Below are 22,976 nucleotides of genomic sequence, written 5' to 3' on the forward strand. Positions count from 1 at the left end.
GTGTGATCACCACTGGAGAGGAGACTGGGGTAATGATTCCCTCTGCCTGCAGCAGAATGATGACATCATCCCATCTTAGGCACACTCTGGAATGGGTAATGAGGAGCACATAATACAAGAGTTCACAGTCACTCAGAAGTCTTTTTGAAATGTTTATCGGTTAAAAGCATCAAATGCAGCCAACGCATTTTGGGGGAAAGGCCTCCCACTTCCTCAGGGCTAGAGTAGTGCAAGCTATTAGAACGGGTGTCGGCAACCCGCGGCTCCGGAGCCGCATGCGGCTCTTTTTCACCTTTCCTGCGGCTCCGGAGCACACTGCCCACCAGGTGACAGGCAATAGGGTCGGCAAGCCGCGGCTCTTTTAATGCAGCTCTTCTATGTGCCGGGCGCCCGCTCCCCTCCCTCCTCCAAACATTGGCTGTCAGGATGTAGGCGGGGCAGCGTGACGAACTCCTCTCCTCTCACAGTCCGCCCTGAAGACCAGAACGGCGCGGGAACACAGCTAGAGGAACGCGCGGAGCAAAGGTAAGTGAATTGACACAGGGGGAATGAATTACTATAGGGGGGATGAATTACTATGGGGGATGAATTACTATATGGGGGATGAATTACTATGGGGGATGAATTACTATATGGGGGATGTATTACTATATGGGGGATGAATTACTATATGGGGGATGAATTACTATATGGGGGATGAATTACTATAGGGGGGATGAAATACTATAGGGGGGATGAATTACTATATGGGGGATGAATTACTATGGGGGATGTATTACTATATGGGGGATGAATTACTATATGGGGGATGAATTACTATGGGGGATGAATTAATTACTATATGGGGGATGAATTACTATGGGGGATGAATTACTATATGGGGGATGAATTACTATATGGGGGATGAATTACTATGGGGGATGAATTACTATGGGGGATGAATTACTATATGGGGGATGAATTACTATGGGGGATGAATTACTATATGGGGGATGTATTACTATATGGGGGATGAATTACTATATGGGGGATGAATTACTATAGGGGGGATGAAATACTATAGGGGGGATGAATTACTATATGGGGGATGAATTACTATGGGGGATGTATTACTATATGGGGGATGAATTACTATATGGGGGATGAATTACTATATGGGGGATGAATTACTATGGGGGATGAATTAATTACTATATGGGGGATGAATTACTATGGGGGATGAATTACTATATGGGGGATGAATTACTATATGGGGGATGAATTACTATGGGGGATGAATTACTATATGGGGGATGAATTACTATATGGGGGATGAATTACTATGGGGGATGAATTACTATAGGGGGGATGAATTACTATAGGGGGGATGAATTACTATATGGGGGATGAATTACTATATGGGGGATGAATTGCTATATGGGGGATGAATTACTATGGGGGGATGAATTACTATATGGGGGATGAATTACTATGGGGGATGAATTACTATATGGGGGATGTATTTTCAGTTTTAAAAATGTTTCTCTCAAAATAAATTTCAATCGTGGTTTTGGCGAGATTTGGCTCAGTTGAAAAAAAAGGTTGCCCACCACTGACCTAAGGCTATGATTGTGATTATGACGATACACTGTGGCCCTGGTTAACCCTTTGCTTACTGGGCCCTTAAACCCCCTTCATGACCAGAGCGCTTTTTGCAATATATGCAGTGTCGGATTTGTTTTAAATGTTGCAATGGTTTTGCGGCTCCCAGTCTTTTTTTCCCTCTCGGAAACGGGTCCAAGTGGCTCTTTATGTCTTAAAGGTTGCAGACCCCTGTATTAGAATAACCATGAGATACAATCAGAGGTGTAACTAGAACCTTCATTGCCCTGGTGCAAGAAACCATCTGAGCTTGGGGCCCTTCACGCAATGGGATCATTTCACATGTTCTGCAACAGGCCCCCTTCCTGCTATCATAAGACCCCCCCCAAGGTGGCGTAATGCCAAAGCCTGGTCATAAGTGACCTTTGAGACCCTGGTAGTCCCTCCCACTGGTGTCAGTAGGTCTGTGAATGGTGTCAGTCAATAGAGCAGTGGATGGTGTCAGCATGGCAGTAGACTATATCAGTCATGCAGTGGGCATGATCAGTAGGGCAGTGGATGGTGTCAGTATGGCAGTGGACTTTGTCTCTCCATCCTGAAAGCATCCCCTGCAGCAGCTGCAGGAGAGTGGAGAGGGAAGCCGGCAGTGCTATGGGGGAAGGAGGGGGCCAGGAGAGCACACAGTGAGGCCCAGGCAGCAGGAAACAAGCAAACTGGATAGGAGGAACTGATGCCCTCCATTTTCCTCTTGAAGCCACTTAATACCAGCGGGAGGGAGAGTAGGAATAGCTGGCATTCAGTGGCTGCAGGAGGAAAATGGAGGGCATTGATTTCTCTATATGCCACTGCCCCTCCTATCCAGGTGTAGAACAAAATATGACAAGGGAGACACACTGGCCCCCTGAAGCATGAGGCGGGGTCGCAATTGTGACCCCGCGACTCCTATAGTTACGCCTCTGGATACAATAGAAGATCTATGTTAAAATGGAACGTCACTCACTCAATCAGCATTGACTATTTTTAATCCTTATACTGCTACCTTTAGTAAATAGAAGGGAAAGTATATTTTATTTATTTGTTTTCAACATTTTTTTACATTTATTCAGTTACTTCCTGGTTTATATGTCTAGGTAACTGATGTCATACATCACAGGATCTTTCAGGAGGGGAGGAGGGGCTTTCTCAGCTAAAAAAGATGGATGGCAGAATCCAGGAAGTAAATTCATCTGCCCTTACTTAAGATGGCCACAGTCAGAAATGCTAGAGCGCTGTTTTGCAAAGTGATTTCTCATCAAAATAAAAAATGGAGACATGGATGGATGAGAGAATTTGCTTTGAATATTAAAAATGAATTAAGTAGTATTTTTGGATTATGCTGCTCTGTTGTAGTGTAATTCCTCCTTAAGGCTTGATAAAGACTGTTCATTTAACAATCTTTATCAAGCCATGTCAATTATCAAGTAGGTCTCATCCATTTTATAACATCTACTGCTCGTGAGGAAGGGAGAGACCCTTTCCCTGAAGCATGCCGGCTGTATTTGATGCTCTTAAACAATAAACATTTCATATAACCTTTTCCATTAGGTATTTCAATACCTACTCCAGAGTTTATTATCTGCTGAGCATTCATCACGATCAGAGAGACATCAGCTAAGGACCAGAGAAAGGCCCACCCACAGCATACCTTCATCATGTATCAACTTCCATGAAGAAAGATGCAATCTATTGTATATCCATCAAAACCAAGACTCTCTATTGGTCCAGCTCTATCACTCACAGCTCAGACAGCTTAGGCAAAGTCATTAGGCTGAAGCTCAAAGACAAATATTTCATAATGGAACTTTTTTGAAAAATTATACTATTTCCATATGTTGTGAGCTGTCAGGAATATATTCATGTAGACTTGTATAGCTATTAAAGGGTTTGTGGGAAGCCACAATATTGAGTACATAAAACAGTCTATGTCAAGTAAACCTGAGCAATTTAGTTTGAGTGTATAATAGAAAAATGCATATGCAAAGGTTGCCTTTAGTGAAAACTGCATTTCAAAAGGATCAGTAGAGACATCTGAATTTATGTAGAATTTTTCTCTAAGAGTCTTGCCTCCCCTGCAAATCTCTCTAGTGGCCATCGAGCCTTCCCAATTAATGGTGACCATTATGGAGGCTTGGAAGGCAGAAGTGGGGAGGACCAAGTTTGACTTTTACAAGAAAAGCTGAGATTTGCATATAAATCTAGCTATCCAGATCTCATTATTTATTTGGTATGTAGTTTCCCCTAATGGTAACCTCTTCTGGATTTGTTCATCCCATTGTAAAGCTGGCCATACACTAGTAGAATTTTGTTCAAAATTTTTTGATTTAAGAATGGTCATTCTATGTTCTAATTGTTAGTGGTGTCAAATCAATATTTGTTTTTGACTGTAGAGACAAGAAAGTTTGAAGGAACAGGCAGGATGGAAATTTTTTTGGCTTGTGGTTTTTATTTAGGGAAGTTCAATTACTACAAAATTGAATGTTAAAAGTGAACAAAATGTTGGAAGTACTTTTGAATGACATTTGTCAAACCATGGTATTATACTGAGAATTTTCATAGGGATGTTCAAATAAAAATCAACTAGTGTATGGGTAGCGTTAGTTTTGATTGCCTGGGTCTTTTACAAGTTCACGTTAAAGAGACCATTTTTCCTTTTGAAATATCTGACTCATTATTTGCTTATGAGAATTTCTAATGGCAGTTCTCAGAGCTTTCAGGGACACTAGGCTTGATTCTTGTTTGAGGGTCAGACCTAATTAAGTTTGTAGCTCCCCTCCTTCTTTTTTGCCCAAATGTTTCCTTGGAACTCATGCCTCCCTGAACCTGGTCTAACCTACTTATTTGCAAAGAAGGACGTTAGAGAAGAGACTCCATATAAACCCTCTTAAGACATGGAGTTCTGCCAGGTTACGTATTGGTTCAGGAGGGCCTGTACTTTCCTTGGACATAAATTGCTTCTATTCAGTTCTTATTGATTTCTGAAGTGGAGCCTCTGAGGATATGACCACAAATAATTGCGAGAACTCCCCGAGGGGTGGGGGGCTGGGGAATCAGAATTACCAAGTCCAGAATGAACAAGACAAATTTGTTTGGTCAATTCAGGATGCATGTGGAGGTTACAAGCCGGGAACTTGCAGGAATCATTAATCAGTCTTTCGCGAAGGCTTGCTGGACCTAAAAAAAAATTAGAAGAGCATCACTTTGCGGTCTTTGATGAACGACCCTGGAATTTTTAGTCGACATTGCAAATTCAAAGCTGAAACCAGAATAGGCAACCTGAAAATAAGAGAAAAGGTGCTGAATGCAGATAACCTTGGGGGTCTCTTGGTGGACCTGGAACGATAACCAGAGAATAAGGATAAGCCTTAAAGCTAAGCTGGAGCAATCAGCACACAACAGAAATTTTAAACACACACACACATATATATATATATTATCAGTCAAGTTGTAATCCTGTTCAGCCAGTGATCCAGCTATCCCTTTAACACTACATAGCCAACGGGAGACCTATTTTCTTTATTACAGATAAGAAATACAGATTGGTCATCAACCTCCACCTAGCCCAGGGCTCTCTAAACTTTTCAGCACAAGGGCTACATTGTATATTTTACAAATATTGGAGGGCCACAAAAATCAGTTATATACATGAATGAATATAATTTAAATAAATGAATAATGCATCAAAAGAAAAAAACTTCATATGAGAACCCCCCCATCACATCAGAAGCCCCCCATCACTTCAGATCCCTTCTTAAGCCCCCCCCCACATCAAGGTAGATATCAGAGTCATCTCATACTGTACATCAGGGTCCCCATCACAAGCGGAGACCAACCAATATGAATCCTTAGTCTGTGCACTGGGTCTGAGGATACAACAATGACCCTAGCTGTAGGTTGGATAAAATCTCATAGCGGCCCATGGAATGTATTACCCCCCCATCACATTAGAAGTTCACCTTCACATTAGAGTCCCCCTTTCACATCAGAAGCCCCCCGTCACTTCAGAGCCCTTATTACATATTAGAGCCCCCCTTACATCAAGGTAGATATCAGAGTCACCTCATACATCGGGGTCCCAATCACAAGCGGAGACCAACCAATATGAATCCTTAGTCTGTGCACTGGGTCTGAGGATACAACATTGACCCTAGCTGTAGGCTGGATAAAATCTCATAGCTGCCCATGGAATGTAATTCGGAGACCCCAGTACTAGTTAATTGATTGGATGAAAAAACACAGCTTTCAAATTATTGAATTATTTATTTTTTTAATACTTTGAGTTCAGTTTTAAAGGAGCTAAGTCACACAGCTAGATATATAATTTCATAATTGCATAGCATATTGTTGCTATCCTATGTACTGTATTTTTTAATGATAAAAAAACTAAAATATATAAGCTAAAAAGAAAAATAGACCTTCACAGTTGATAGATACCTATGGTACCACTAGCCTTCTTTCGTCTTCCTTTGTTCCCTCTAGAATGGCTTACATTCAGGGCCAGTTCCCAGTGTACCATTGCAACGCACTTGCACATAATCCTAAACTTATTTTAAAAAGCGGCATTCAAATGTCTGTTTTGCACCTGGATTTGGAAAATATGATCCATCCCATTTTTATTCCATTCTATACCATTGTGAGATCCATAGAAGTCTATGGCAACCCATGAAAATGCACCATTTGTGTGTTTCATTGTATTGTCAGCTCTACCATGCTGACTGCCGAATGGTAAATGCTCTATATAAAAATGCATGTGTGGAATCACATGAGAACAGATTGCAATATGCATAGAAAATAGCAAATTAAATACAGCTGATGCATTTGTGTGAATGGGCCATTAAGGTATTTATAAAACACATAGCATCAAACTGTCCTGGTGTTTAGGTGTCACCCAATCTAACTGGCTTCTCACAGGGCATCTAGGCAGGTATTCAGCTTTCGGTCACATGATTCTTCTGTGCAATTTACATCTTTTGCTTTAATACATATGAGCAAGGCTGCATTGCCCTCAGACAATTAAGAAACCTGGATATGGGAAATACACTGCCTTGCATTTTCACACGCTCAAATTGGAAATGGCTGAAACCAGGTCAAATCCAGGTACTTATACTGTTTGCATTTAGAAAAATATGAAGCCCCATATGAGAGTAATCTAGGTAAATACCACTGAGTATATATGAAACATTGTGCTATCTATTGTTGAGTATCAACAGTTAAAGTTGGAATAAATGACTCCAAACATTGAAAATTTGTGGACCTGGGTATTTATTTTGTCTAAACAGACCACCATCCCCACCCCTGCAGAATACATAAGTTATTTTTTCTATGAACAATGACATTGAGGGAGTAAAATTACATTTAGTGATGTATTAATGTAGAATGTTTGTAGTTATACCTTTTATGGGCTAAATCAAGTTGTTAAAGATGCTTGTTTTCAAGGCCAGCCTTTCTCATACTTTTTAACACTGAGGAACCCTTAAAATAGAAACTCCTGCCAATAATTACTATAGCTACCACTTGTGGTACATTAGTGTGATGGTCACTGGGAGGAATGTTCCTTACACTTGTGGTCAATGGGAAGTATCTCCCCACCCTTCCTTACAGGTAGCAAAAAGATCATTAGTGTTGGTGGATACTTACCTGAGAGTCAAAAATTGCACATTGCTCACGGAACCTCTAGCAACCTCTGGAGCAGGGGCGGACTGACCATTCAAGCACTCGGGTACTGCCCGAGGGCCCGGGGTCAGTAGGGGGCCCCATGAAATGCCCCTGGTACCTTTTATAGGCTTTTTGGGGTGTGCTTTGAGTGTGGGCAAGGACACGGGGGCCCCATGATTCCTTATTGCCCAGTGGCCCCATGAGTTATCAGTCCGCCCTTGCTCTGGAGGAACCCTAAGGTCCCTTAGAACCCTAGTTGCTTTAGATCCTTTAATACAAAAACTGCAGTGCTTAAGCAATTATTATATACCATATATTTAATAAAATGTTCAATGGTAAACAATAAATCATAAACAGTGCAAAAACAGCATTAAGGAAGTTTTTTTTATCAGTGTAAGGAAAGTCCTTAAAATTCATAAAATTCAGTCCATACATCAACCTAGGTAAAGAATACAACACCAATAGGTCTGTATACTATTAACACCTTGTACCAAGCTCCCACAGTGTAAAATCCTTGGTGGGATACTTTATTAAAACACCAGCAGAAATGTACACCAAATAGACTATGATTCCCTCAATGCGTTTCGCAATTGCGCATACGTGGTGACGTCATGGCTTCTGGCTCCGCCCTATATGAAGAGATCTAAGGAAACCATTCTCAAATTTGTTCTTTTTAGCCACCTGTAAGGAAGGGGGGGGGGCTGCCCAATGACCAGAAGTGTAAGGAGAATTCTGAGTTGATCGATGGTTAACATGGTACAAGACTCTACCACTGCTTTAATGTATTAGAGTACTTGGTGTCATTCTGGACTCCAACCTATCCTTCCAGCCCCAAGTACAATCTTTAACAAACTCGTGCAGACTCCACCTCCGCAACATCGCCAAACTACGAACGTTCCTAACCCCAGAAACCACTAAACAGCTCATCCACTCCCTCATCATATCACGACTCGACTATTGCAACTCCCTCCTCACTGGCCTGCCTCGCCACTGGCTATCCCCGCTTCAGTCCATCCTGAATACGGCTGCAAGACTCATTCACCTTTCCAACCGCTCCATCTCCGCCACCCCCCTCTGCCAATCCCTCCACTGGCTTCCGATTGCGCAACGGATCAAATTCAAAATCCTAACGCTGACGTACAAAGCTGTCCACCATACTGCCCCAAACTACATCACTGACCTAATATCCAAGTACCGCCCAGCACGCACACTCCGCTCCTCACAAGACCTCCTTCTCTCTAGTTCCCTGGTCTCCTCCTCCCATGCCCGCCTCCAGGACTTCTCCAGGGTGTCACCCATCCTCTGCAACTCCCTGCCCCAACCCATCAGATTATCACCTACTCTCCTCTCCTTTAGGCGCACCCTGAAAACCCATCTCTTCAGGGAAGCCTACCCCACCCCCTGCTAACTTGCCGACCTCCTCCACTGTTCCTACCACTCCATCCCCCACAGCTATCTCCTCCTGTACCACCATCCCCTCCCTCCTAGATTGTAATCTCCAAAGAGCAGGGCCCTCAATCCCCTCATGTTTTGCATTGTATTGGTATTGTTCTGTCACATGTTCTGTCCCCCTTTGTAATGTACAGCACTGAGCGAACTATTGGCGCTTTATAAATACTGTATAATAATAATAATAATAATTAATAGAGTTGCATTCATTTGTGTCTGGGGTCTGTGTTTGCGGGGAATTTAGCTTTAAATGTAAACCAGTATTAAAAAATGGAAATATGGATAATTAAACAAAAAAAGTATTTTGAATAAAGAGCATTTTGATTTTTATTACCAGTCATGGAGGAAGAATGAAATTGTACCATCACATGCTACAGCAGCATCAGCTAAGTGTGAAAGATAAAAGATTCCTATTACCCTTTATTAGCTCTTAATTCTCGGGTATATTAGAAGAGGTGACCCCAACGGAGCCCAAACTTAAAAGAGATGTACAGAAGGTAAATAGATTTTGTCTGAGAGGCAGCGGATCTTAAAATTAAAAGTGTTTGCAAGAGCAGGTGGGCGGCTGGGGAGAAGGATTTTCATTAAACAGAATGCCAGCCACCGATGCTAATTTGCAGAGGAGGAAGGTAGCTTTAACCCGAAGTATAATAAGAAGCACCTACATGTAGCTGTGTCTGGATCTGCAGATGTGGTTTTGCTGAGGTCCTCTGGGCAAAAAAAAGGAGAGAACATCACATCCCGCTTATCAATATTGTATTGTACCACTGTTTGAATTGCAAATCTTTTCTATCTCCCATAGGAATGTCATTATAATTTCACTACAACAGAAGACAGAGCTTTAAAGGGGACTTTTATATATTGAAACTAGTTTGCTGCTGGTCCTCTGGGGCTTCAATATTTTCAAAGATCAGGAACAAGCATGCTGCAAGTAAAGTCAGAGTGTAATCATAACTTCATAACTGCTGATTTGCATACCAGCTGTGAGTCAGAGATTTATAAATTATTGAAGAGTTTGGATCAGCATTGTGACAGGCAGTAGCTTTTTAGAGGGTCAGCAATGGCAACCTTTAGATCAGGGTTCTTCAATCTTTCCAAAGTGCCAGTTTACTGTTCTTCAGTCTTTTGGGGGGCTGGATGGTGGCCAGTGGGGGGGTAGAAAATCTAATAGGCTGGGCATCGATGGAGCGTAAGCAATGCCTCAGGTGTGGTTTTCAGTTGCATAGTGCCTGTGGTCAGTAGGAGAAGGAATAGTGCTGCATCATTGGTATTAGTGGGAGGAATAGTGCCCCCTCATTGGTATTAGTGGGTGGAATAGTTCTCTATTATTGGTATTACTGGGATGAATAGTGCCCCATTATTGGTGTCAGTGGGAGGAATAGTGCCCCATTATTGCTCTCAGAGGGAGGAATAGTGCCCCATCATTAATATCAGTGGGAGGAATAGTGCCCCATCATTGGTATTACTGGGATAAATAGTGCCCCATTATTGCAATCAGGGGGAGGAATAGTGCCCATCATTGGTATCAGTGGGAGGAATAGTGCCCCATCGTTGCAATCAATGGGAAGAATAGTGCCCCATCATTGGTATTACTGGGATGAATAGTGCCCCATCATTGGTATTACTGGGATGAATAGTGCCCCATCATTGGTATTACTGGGATGAATAGTGCCCCATCATTGGTATTACTGGGATGAATAGTGCCCCATCATCGGTATTACTGGGATGACTAGCATCCCATCATTGCTATCAGTGGGCGGAATAGTGCCCAGTCATTGGTATCACTGGGATGACTAGCCTCCCATCATTGCTATCAGTGGGCGGAATAGTGCCCCATCATTGGTGTCAGTGGGAGGAATAGTGCCCATCACTGCTATCAGTGGGAGGAATAATGTCCCATCATTGGTATTACTGGGATGAATAGTGCCCCATCATCGGTATTACTGGGATGACTAGCCTCCCATCATTGCTATCAGTGGGCGGAATAGTGCCCCATCATTGGTGTCAGTGGGAGGAATAGTGCCCATCACTGCTATCAGTGGGAGGAATAATGTCCCTTCATTGGTATTACTGGGATGAATAGTGCCCCATCATCGGTATTACTGGGATGACTAGCATCCCATCATTGGTGTCTGTGGGCGGAATAGTGCCCAGTCATTGGTATTACTGGAAGGAATAGTGCTCCATCATTGGTATCAGTGGGAGGAATAGTGCCCCATCATTGGTGTCAGTGGAAGGAATAGTGCCCATCATTGGTATCAGTGGGAGGAATAGTGCCCCATCATTGGTATCAGTGGGAGGAATAGTGCCACATCATTGGTGTCAGTGGGAGGAATAGTGCCCATCACTGCTATCAGTGAGAGGAATAGTGCCCCATCATTGGTATCAGTGGGAGGAATAGTGCCCCATCATTGCTATTAGTGGGAGGAATAGTGCCCAGTCATTGGTGTCAGTGGGAGGAATAGTGCCCCATCATTGGTATCAGTGGGAGGAATAGTGCCCCATCATTGGTGTCAGTGGGAGGAATAGTGCCCCATCATTGGTATCAGTGGGAGGAATAGTGCCCCATCATTGCTATCAGTGGGAGGAATAGTGCCCCATCATTGGTATCAGTGGGAGAATAGTGCCCCATCATTGGTATCAGTGGGAGGAATAGTGCCCCATCATTGGTATCAGTGGGAGGAATAGTGCCCCATCATTGCTATCAGTGGGAGGAATAGTGCCCCATCATTGCTATCAGTGGGAGGAATAGTGCCCCATCATTGCTATCAGTGGGAGAAACATTGCCCAGTCATTAGCTTCAGTGAATGGAATAGTGCCCCATCATTGATATTAGTGGGAGTAAGAGTGTCCCATCGTTGCTGTTAGTTGGGAGAATAATAACCCGCTGTTGGTGTCAGTGTTAAGAACAAAGTGGGAAGAATAGGGCCCCAAATGCTGGATTAAAAGCTGGCAAAGGGCCACATCTGGCCCTCAGGCCGCAGTTTTGAGACCACTGCTCTAGATTTATCTCTTGACAGGTTTCCTTTAAAATGGACCTTTGAGTAACTTTACGGGCCTGTGTGAAAACATTTCCTGACGCATCATGAAAAAACTTCCACCTTTTTCCATCAAGAAGCTGTTCAGTCAGTGACTTTGCCTAGGCTAGGATATCTTCAGTCTTCTGCAGGCAAGAAGAAGCATTGCCCTAATCTCCTGAGGCTGGCATGAGTGTCAGAGTGGAATGTAAGGAGAAAATCTCCCTATTTCCCATCTACTAGATGAGTTACAAATACATGAAGTTCAAGGAAATCCCAGTCAGTAGGAACACAGACAATAATATGAACACATATTCCAGTAGGGTTATAAGGATTTAGTGCCTTTGGTTTGGATTAGATTGCTGTCTATATCCTTTCAATATGTGCCTGTAAGAGGGGCTTTGTGGTTGATTAGAATTGGAACCAAGTACCTACCCTGTCCTGCTAGAACACTGCCCCTCCTACTGAAGCCGAACCCTCCGCCATATTGTGCCCCACTCAATAACAGTGGCCTCCACACGAAATTCCAAGTAGTTGACCTTTGGATTCCAAGGAAGGGATGTCCACATAAATGAGTAGATGTACTGCACTTTACTGATGGAATTCAGGGAATGGCAAAACAGTCACATCACTTCAACATACATTCCGGAGTCAGTTGACAATACATAGTCAATCACATTTAGTAGATGGTCTGCAGTAGTCACATGTGAAAGCATATGCAGCATGCAGTAATCATCTCCCCCTAACAGTCTCTCCTGGCACCCGGGGTCAATAGTACTCACAGGAATGTGCTGTCTGTGCTCACTTTCTCCATGGGTACACCTCTCCTGGGACTCTCCAGGAGAATAGCCACACCCAGGGAACTCTTGACCTGGTCTACAAGCCCTTTTGCAACAGCTGGCTCTCCTGGGTGCAGGTCCACTCCTCCCCAGCCTCCTACCCTTTAAAAGGCCCCCACATGCTGATTACATATGTGCTGTTGCAGGATGCTTAGCTCCCATGCCCCAAGTGTACCAGGTTTCCTCCCAACCTGGTTTATAACTAGGCACTGACTTACCCATGACTTTAGGAGGACTCTAACTGAAAGGAGTCTAGGACCTGACGACACTGTCTGCTGTAACCAGACACTCCTTTGGTATAGAGCCACCTACTGACAGACTAGCTAACTATACCTGCCTACACGCCTGTACCCACAGTTTGGCCAATAAATTATTTAAATATTTTAACAAGCGATAAAAGCTATCACTGACCTCTGTAGCTATAGGTATTGTTGAAAAATCTTCAAAGTTCACAGCAGAGGCACTGAAATCACAGCTCCTCCCCCTTTACTTTCTCTGGCAGCAGGGACTAGCTGACAGTCCTGGAACCTTGTACTCAGGGCAAAGATGCCAAACTGTGCCCTCCCTCCCCAAGATGTATGAGTATTATATGTCAGCAAAAATGCCCCCCCACCCCACACACCAAAAAATAAAGTAAAATAAAACACTAATCTGCACTAACCCCCTAAGCATATATTGCCCTTGCAAGGCAAAATTCTACCCAAATAAAAATCCCCCCTCTTCCCTGTACAAATCCCCACCCTGCTGAAATCTCCCCCCCCCCCCCAGTATAACCAGTACAGATCTTTGATCCCCAGGGCTTCCCTACCTGCTCTTTGCTGAGAAGCTATGGGGGCAGAAAAGTAAACCCTGCACAGTCCCAATCTGACTGTCCAGATCCGAGGTGCTGCAGTGGCAGATGGAGTAGCTGAAGGGGAGAGAGAGGACAGCCCCCGCCTCCTCCTGGCTGTCTTCTGCTCTCCTGATTCAGCTTGTCACTTCCTGTGCTAAGCTGACAGGAGAAGTGATGCTGCTAACACTACTTCTGTCAGCTTGTAGCAGCAGGAACTCATTAAGCGGTGCCCCCCCTCACATGATACCACAGCGCCCAGGGCAGCCGCCCCTTCTGCCCACCCCTTGTCCCAGCCCTGCTTGCTTCTTATGTAAACACATAGAAGGTGCTGTAAGCTGTTAGAAACTGAGGAAAAAAATTGCAGTTCATGCTCTGTTGTGATCTTTCAAGCTCCATTCAAATCTGAGCATAGCGTTTTTAGCGTGATTTTATGCGCATATTTTACCGCAATTTTTGCATGTTTTTGCACATTTTTATACAGCATTTTTAGCCATTTTTGAGCTTTGGCATTTTTTTATTAACCGATAGAGAAAAATATTTTCTATTGCATCATTTGTTGCTATTTTTGTCTTTTTTTTTTCTTTTTTCCATCAGCTTTTAGGTTTTTTATTATTATTATTCATTTATTCATATTTTGTTCTTTGTTAGGGTAAGGGGTTAGAGTTAAGGTTAGGTTAGGTTAGGATTAGGGGTTAGGCTTTGGGTTGGGATTAGTATGTTATTTATTATTTCCTATTATTTATATATTTATTTATAGTATTTTATTAATTCTTTTCTTATTTTTTTCCTTTCTATTTTTTTTTTGTTAGGGTTAGGGTGATAATATTATTTATAATAACAATAACTAGAAAAGCTACAATTTCTGGGGAAATTGTGTGAAGTGTTCTTGCCTCCACCAGGGGCGGACTGACCATTTGGAAACTTGGGCACTGCCCGAGGGTCCAGGGTCAGTAGGGGGCCCCATGAGATGCCCCTGGTACCTTTTCATATGCTTTTTTGAGTTTGGGCAAGGATACAGGGGCCCCATGATCCCCTATTGCCCGGGGGCCCCATGAGTTGTCCCCTGGGAGGAGCAGAGACAAAATACAAAGAACACTTAAAGGCATATGACAGTCATGTGAAACATGACAGCTGCTTCCAATTGGACGCAGCTGTGGTTCCACTGACAGCTTTCCGCCAAGTTCCTTCAGTTTTTCAGTCAGAGGAAGTTGGGTGGGTTGGATTGTGGACAGGGCTAACCAATAAGCGAATTGTGACCGGTTACTGATGACATTTGTACAGTGTATGGCCAGCCATAATCTCTCCAGCATGCTTTAGTTTCCTTGGTGAAAAGACGCTAAATAGATTTATTTTTACTTACAAAGTCAGTTGCGTTTAGCACAGTGTCCAGAGAACATAGAATTCCCATTAAGAGCTTTGGGGGGAAAAAATTTCTATTTTGTTTCTTTATAGAACACAGAATTATGTCAGTTGACAAAGTAACACTGGGGAATCTCTCTACCGATTTTACAAGCTTTCTGTAGAATAGAGACATTTTCTCTCCTCTGCTGGGCTCTGTTTTATGTAAGAACTAAGGATCGTTTTATGTGTTTGGTGTAACCTCCAGGGTGTAAAGCCCTATAATAACAAATATAAAGAACAGATGTATACTTCTCCCAGACAGAATTCTAGCGGTGTCTTCTCCCCACTGCTAGGAAAATTCTTCTGCACCTTTATCAAACGTGCTTTTTGAATAACCGCTACACCAATCATCTCCGTCATTCTGTGAAGGAACATCTAGAAATGTTAATTGTTCCTAAGCAGTACTCTGAAAATCTTCCTTTTGTCCTCAATTCCTCTTGAAAAAATAACAATGCACTTCCTGCGCCTAAGCTCTCCTATTCTGTAGACGTATAGCTGTATATCTGCAGTGTGAGATCATCTAAGGCAAAGCTGCCTCTGTAATTCTTCTGATTTGGGCATTGTCATTATTGTGCAGCTCACTGTTCTCCTTGCTGAAGAGGAAGCTGTGCCTGAGGACTTGCAGGACAAGGATCTCCATGCTTCATCCCATCTGTGAACCTTCCACCTCTCCTGCTGTATTTTTATTATTTCTGAATCAGCAACCAGGGACTATCGGGGCAGCTCTGATCTGTGGAAGCAAAGCCCTGCTCCTCTATCCAGATGGCAGCCCCCACTCAGAAACACAGTGCAGAACAAGGGATGGTAAGGCAGTAATGGGGAAAACATCAGTTGCAGGGATATAATACTGACTAGTGCCAGGCACTTTGCTTGCCTTTTTTGGGCACATACTGCTTGGGTTAATGTTTGGTTAATTGTAGATGGCAGCTTTCCAGCCTGGTTAGGCCACTTTCCCTAGTGAGGTAAATAGGGGAAGCAAGGAACAGGGGAGGTAGTAGAATGGCCACATATGGAACAATGTTCTTATCACCAAAGTGAAGATTAATACCCTAACTCATGGGACACAAGCATGGGAAAACAGGAAAGAGAGGGACTCATAGCCATTCTTTTGGGAGTTAACAAGCTAGATCTAGGCACACCACAGCCACAGTTCATGTACCGTTTTTAAGCATTTTCTATTACTTATTGAAAGAGAAGCCAAGTTCACAAACGATGTACTGTTGAAGTATGTGCATCGGAAACCTGTTATCTAAGTCTAACACCCTAAACCTCAGGAAACAATTTCCATTATTTATCAATGTCCTAGTGGGTAACGAAGTGTACGATCATACTGATACTGAAGTGAGTGTGAGAGAACATATCCATGTGAAGAAGGAGGAGAAGCCAGTTCAGAAGAGGGGTGGCTGGCAATGGAGGCTCCCATTGGAAGTGTAGATTGATGACCACGTTATTCTCCCTTCTCAGCCGTGGGGACCCTATCTTAGGACCCGCTCCAGAATGGAGCTTCCCAGGGACTACTTTATTCTCCTTTCTCAGCCGTGAGGACCCGATCTTAGGACTTCTCCAAAATGGAACTTCCTAGGGACCATTTTAGTCTCCTTTCTTAGCTGTGGGGACCCTGTCTTAGGACCCGCTCCAGAATGGAGCTTCCCAGGAACCATTTTATTCTCCTTTCTCAGCCGTGGGGACCCTATCTTAGGACCCGCTCCAGAATGGAGCTTCTCAGGGACCACTTTATTCTCCTTTCTCAGCCATGGGGACCCTATCTTGGGACCCGCTGCGGAATAGAGATTCCCAGGGACCACTTTATTCTCCTTTCTCAGCCGTGGGGACCCTATCTTAGGACCCGCTTTGGATAGGAGATTCCCAGGGACCACTTTATTCTCCTTTCTCAGCCGTGGGGACCCTACCTTAGGACCCGCTGTGGAATGGGGATTCCCAGGGACCACTTTATTCTCCTTTCTCAGCCGTGGGGACCCTATCTTAGGACCTGCTTTGGATAGGAGATTCCCAGGGACCACTTTATTCTCCTTTCTCAGCCGTGGGAACCCTATCTTAGGACCCGCTTTGGATAGGAGATTCACAGGGACCACTTTATTCTCCTTTCTCAGCCATGGGGACCCTATCTTAGGACCTGCTGCGGAATAGAGATTCCCAGGGACCACTTTATTCTCCTTTCTCAGCCATGGGGACCCTACCTTAGGACCTGCTGCGGAATGGAGCTTCCCAGGGACCACTTTATTCTCCTTTCTCAGCCGTGGGGACCCTATCTTAGGACCCGCTGCGGAATGGAGATTCCCAGGGACCACTTTATTATCCTTTCTCTGCCGTGGGGACCTTACCTTTTCACCCGCTGAGGAATGGAGATTCCCAGGGACCACTTTATTCTCCTTTCTCAGCCGTGGGGACCCTATCTTAGGACCTGCTGAGCAATGCAGCTTCCCAGGGATCAGGCCTAGACCACAAGTATACAAGGCCTTGTGAGATGTTCAGTGTCTTCCCTTCAAGTCATGTAAAGTGTGTAGAACTGGTAAAGGGTAATGGGCATTCTGCACTGCTGCCCTCAAATGGTTTCCATATTATAGCTGGGACAGGAGTCCCTAGTGTTTCTGACAAAATGTTTCTTCTGGGGTGAAGCCTGACAAGGTGGTCTTCTCAGTGGTCATAAAGGAGTACTAGCTCACACATCAACTAAACAAACTAAATAAATTGGTTGGCATGCAGTTCCCCCATGCCGCCAACAAAAGGTTCTATAATAGGAAGCCTCAGTTTTGGCTGTGATAAAATATCCTCAAGGTCAACTATTTTATTTGCAAGGATTATAGAAAACTGTATTGCAGATCTTTACCTGCTCTAGTTTTGCAGAAACAGTTGTAGACCTTTTCAGCTTTTTTTTTTTTTTTTTTACAAATGCTTAAAAAAAAAATCCTGCCTTAGTCAACCTCAATGTTGTAGTAAGAAAAATTAGAACTGACACTTCCAGGAGTGTTGGACTTCCGGCCCCTGCAGGGCTCAGTGGTTTATTTTGCTGCCCCATGTCACTTCTGTGCCTGTTGCTGATGTAGGGGTCAATGGGAGGAACCACTGAGCACAGAGGGGAGCAAGGAGATTGATGCTCCCAGAAACGATTCACCTTTCTGTTTATTACAGGAGTGTTTGGCGCGGTGTAACGCTTATTGAGAATTATGATCATATCAACAAGTTGCTTTAAGTACCGTATTTTTCGCCGTATAAGACACACCTGACCATAAGACGCACCTAGGTTTTAGAGGCAGAAAACAGGAAAAAAAAATTCTGAACTAATGGACTGCAGACACAGTACAGGAGATGACCAGAGACTGCGGACAGCACAGGGATGACCAGAGACTGCGGACAGCACAGGGATGACCATAGACTGCGGACAGCACAGGGATGACCATAGACTGCGGACAGCACAGGGATGACCAGAGACTGCGGACAGCACAGGGATGACCAGAGACTGCGGACAGCACAGGGATGACCAGAGACTGCGGACACAGTACAGGAGATGACCAGAGACTGCAGACAATACAGGAGATGACCAGAGACTGCGGACAGCACAGGGATGACCATAGACTGCGGACAGCACAGGGATGACCAGAGACTGCGGACAGCACAGGGATGACCAGAGACTGCGGACAGTACAGATGACTGCTGACCTTTGGGGAGGTGGGGAGCGGGTACCTGAATTTGACAGGTACCCGCTCTTACTTCCGCAGAGTTTTTGTTTGATCTTACCTGTACCTCGATCCAGCGGCTCGCTGTCTTCCTGGCTTCTGTAATGGCGCTCGGCATGGCAGCTGGGTGCCCAGTGCGCATGAGCGAGAAGCACTTGCGCTTTGTGATTGGCCCGGCGGCTTCTGGGATCTGTCATGTGTCCCAGGTACCGCCTTACCATTCACAAAAAGCACCGCTTCTTGCGCATGCGCACTTGACACCCGGCTGTCATGCCCAGTGCCCACACTACAGAAGCGGGGAAGACAGCGCGCCGCTGGATAGAGGAACAGGTAAGGTCCCGCTGCAGAGCTGAGCGGCCGGCCCAGTATTCTGACACGGCTGCGGTGGAAATACCGGACCGGCCGCTCCATATTCGCTCCATAAGACGCACTGACATTTCCCCCCCAGTTTTGGGGAAGAAAAAGTGCGTCTTATACGGCAAAAAATACGGTATGTTTTTTTACTTATTAGTGTCTCTTTTTTAATCTAAATACAAATTTAGAAATACATTGCGTATACACTTAAAGGCTATTTAAACACAAAAAGCAAAACTGTAATATATTGCAATATATCGGTTCTTGGATGTGGTTGCTGTCATTAGTTTTTATTTTTTAGGGCTCATGTACACTGCAGCTGATACACTGCCGTTCAGGAGCTGTTCAGTGTTTTTTTCAGCAGCTCCTGAACTCTCCCTAATGTTTTCCTATGTGTCCATGTACACATCGCCGTTTACAGGCAGCTGAGTTTACAGTCATTTTTTTTGAACGCAGAAAACTTGCATTCAGGAGTAGATTTTATCAGCGTTTCAAACGCTTGTAAACGCAACTAAACGCAGCTGAACACGTTTATAAGCGTTTGCGTTTTAACATTTTTTTTTTAACTCTTCCATTTCCAGATGCTGTCCAGAGCCTTTTTTCATCATGAAAAATGCAGGCAAAGCGTTTTCCCAGTACTCAAATGGACCTGGTACACCATACTTTGAGGTTTCGCACGAAAGAAAATATGTTAGACACTGCTGCAATAATTTCTGCACAGAAATGAGCTGGAACACATCCAACACATCCAATATGGGCATCACAGTGGCTAAATGGTTAGCACTTCCGCCTGGCAGTACTAGGGTCGTTGGTTCGAATCCCAACCACGGCACCTCCTGCCTGGAGTTTGCATGTTCTCCCTGTGCCTGCGTGGGTTTCCTCCAAGTACTCGGGTTTCCTCCCACACTCCAAAGACATGCTGGTAGGTTAATTGGATCCTGTCTAAATTGGCCCTAGTATGTGTATGTGAGTTAGGGACCTTAGATTGTTTGCCCCTTGAGGGTTAGGGACTGATGGGAATGTACAATATATATGTAAAGCGCTGCGTAAATTGACAGTGCTATATAAGTACCTGGAATAAAAAAAACACCAAAAAAAAAAAAGCCATCTAATCTCAACAAATACTGCTCTCTCTATTTCTTTTATAATGTCTGAAATAGTTAATTTTTTTACTGTTTTTCAGTGCATTCTGGGCATTTTGGAAGGTCTCCTGAGGTTATCATTAAAAAACGCTTCTAAACGCAAATGCGCATAAATGCAGTGTGCAAACGAGGCTAAACAGACGTTTGTTTTGTTTTATTTTTTTAAAAGACAGCTAATCTCAACAAATACTGCTCTCTCTGCTTCTGCTCTCTCTATTTCTTTCAAAATGTCTAAAATAGTTAATTGTTTACTGTTTTTCAGTGCATTCTGGGCATTTTGGAAGGTATCCTGAGGTTATCTTTAAAAACGCTTCTAAACGCAAATGCTCATAAACGCGGTATGCAAACGCTGCTAAACAGACGTTTTTTAACCTACGTTTTCCAGCAGTCAGTTTCCATCGTTCAGAAGTGTCCCGTGTACATTGGGCCTTAATCAAAGAACATTTTCAGCAAGTACAGAAGATAACTAATGATTTTGCTAAAAATGTAACATGCAATTTACTTCTTCTGAGCTGAATTAAAAGCACAAACAATGTTATCTTCCTTCTGTACGCTACTTATCTCCTCACTGCACAATGTAATGGACATGAACGGAGGAGGACATGTTTTGAAGTCCAACCTGGGTGACAACCATGCCGCCCTCCACTGGCACAGTGGAGTAAGTGCACGTAGCCACACTAGGACGGGAAGTCTATTAGTCACTGGATTGCTAGATGAAATGAATGAGATAAAAAAAAAAATGAAACCATTAAAACCAATGCAGCCACCATGTCTCAGGACTGGGAAGCTGTAATATTTAAAATGTTTGTTGATACGTTTTTGAATTTTCCGCATGTTATAATTATCTTTGCATAGTCTTTGTAGTATCGGGGATGCCTTTAATAAGGAGGATAGGAAGTAATGATTTTATTATGGGGCTTCGTTAAAAACAGACACCCCCTGATTACTGTTTTTATTATTATTGTTCCAGCTGTTTGCCTGGTGCTTGCCTGCATGATATTTCCGGATGGGTGGGATGCTGAGACGATCAGAGACATGTGTGGAGATAAAACTGGGAAATACTCTCTCGGAGACTGCTCCATCCGCTGGGCCTACATACTGGCCATCATCGGCATCTTAAACGCCCTCATCCTCTCCTTCCTGGCCTTTGTCCTGGGCAACAGACAGAATGACTTGCTACACGAAGAGCTTAAGGCAGATAACAAAGGTAAAAGGGCTACAAACCTGTTGTGTGATTAGCCAATGGCAATGGTGGGCCTCACCTGTGAATGGGGTGGATGTATGAACGGGCTTTCCCGCTGACAGGAGGCAGGGACAACTGGTTTAGGCATTTACCCCATACACAGGTCATTTCCCCATAGAGCAGGAGCTTAGCCAAAAAGGGTCATTCATGAACAAGAATTGTCCACTCGAGGAACCCATTGTTCAAAAGCATAGAAAGAATGTAAATATGCAGTGAAAAAAATAAATGAATACATTTTTCATTTAAATAATAAATACACATTTTAAAAAAATATATAAATACAATTTAAAAAAAACAAAAATAAAGGATTTAAATATTGAAAGAAAAATTAAAAGCATAGAAAGAATATAAATATGCAGTGAAAAAATAAATGAATACATTTTTCATTTAAATAATAAATACACATTTTAAAACAAATATATAAATACAATAAAAAAAATAAATAATATAACGGATTTAAATATATAAAGAAAATGTTACAGTATATAAAGAATATAAATACAAATATAATGTTTAAATTATGTATGGGATGTAAGTATAAAAAATAATGTGATACTCATGTATGTGGTGATTGTTTGGGGGAGGCCTGAAGTTTCCAACTCATACTTTTTTAAATTGTATTCTCCATTATTCCCAACTCATCACACTTTCCTGAATCCTAAGTACCTTGTCCTGCAGACTCCCTTACACTCCTTCGCTTCTAATCCTCATCCCTTACCCTGTTCTCCCTATCCCCTATTTAGGGATCTGAGAATTTCTGATCTCCATAGAGTGTAGAACCTCATCATAATACACCTATGCCAACTAGACCTTCCCCTCAAATCTCCTTTTAAATGCTATTTCACCATTTATATAGTTAATAAAAGACCCAATGAGATACAGAAGGCTCTTCTCTCACGTTCAATGAACATGTTACCTGATCTCGAACTAGAGTTATTTACTGGTGAATAAACAGCTGATGCTCCCAAGCAGGGGCGGACTGACCATTTGGAAACTCGGGCACTGCCCGAGGGCCCGGGATCAGTAGGGGGCCCCATGAGATGCCCCTGGTACCTTTTTCATAGGCTTTTTTGAGTTTGGGCAAGGACACAGGGGCCCCATGATCCCCTACTGCCCGGGGGCCCCATGAGTTGTCAGTCCGCCCCTGCTCCCAAGATGTCTGTTCTACAACCCCTTTCTTTTTTGTTTCTTCTTTGAATACTGTACCCTGTACTTGATTAAACTTGAAAACCTAATAAACTCAGATTGAAAATAAAAAGTAAAACATGTAAATAAAAAAATTAATGTTCAAAATAGGTAAAAGATCTTCATATAAAAATTGTGATTAAATCATATAAATGATATAAATACAACAAAATCTGTAATGTCTGTAAGGGGTGTAAATATAAAAAAAAATGTTTAAGGAATATAAAGGATATAAAAATAATTTAAAGAATGCAGAGAATGTTAATATAAAACATTTTTAAAGTATATAAAACAAGTCAATGTAAATAATAATGTTCAAAATGTGTAGAGAATGTTACTTTAAAAATGTAAAAGTATATTAAGGTTATAGATACAAAAAATAATCTTTAAAGCATGCAACGGGGATGTAAATATTTTTGAAAGAATGTAAAGTATGGTAATCTAAAAATTATGTTTAAAATATATGAATGATATAGGTACAAAAAAGAATATTTAAAGCATGCAAGAGGGATGTACATATAAAAAATAATGTGTAAAGTATGTAAAG

At 42.9% G+C, this 22,976-nt stretch overlaps 1 protein-coding gene across 1 annotated transcript in view; it reads left to right on the top strand.

Moving 5' to 3' along the window:
• Window positions 1-22,976, top strand: part of LHFPL4 (LHFPL tetraspan subfamily member 4) — a 162,115-nt gene that overhangs the window by 136,397 nt on the left and 2,742 nt on the right. The window contains exon 2 of the mRNA XM_089654344.1: window positions 20,972-21,208. Within this exon, the coding sequence (XP_089510470.1) occupies window positions 20,972-21,208 (237 nt within the window). The remainder of the gene's footprint in view (window positions 1-20,971; window positions 21,209-22,976) is intronic.

The sequence above is a fragment of the Staurois parvus genome, unplaced genomic scaffold (genome assembly GCF_062004578.1).
Source record: "Staurois parvus isolate SC_StPar_1 unplaced genomic scaffold, SC_StPar_1.0 ptg000757l, whole genome shotgun sequence".
NCBI classification, from domain to species: domain Eukaryota; kingdom Metazoa; phylum Chordata; class Amphibia; order Anura; family Ranidae; genus Staurois; species Staurois parvus.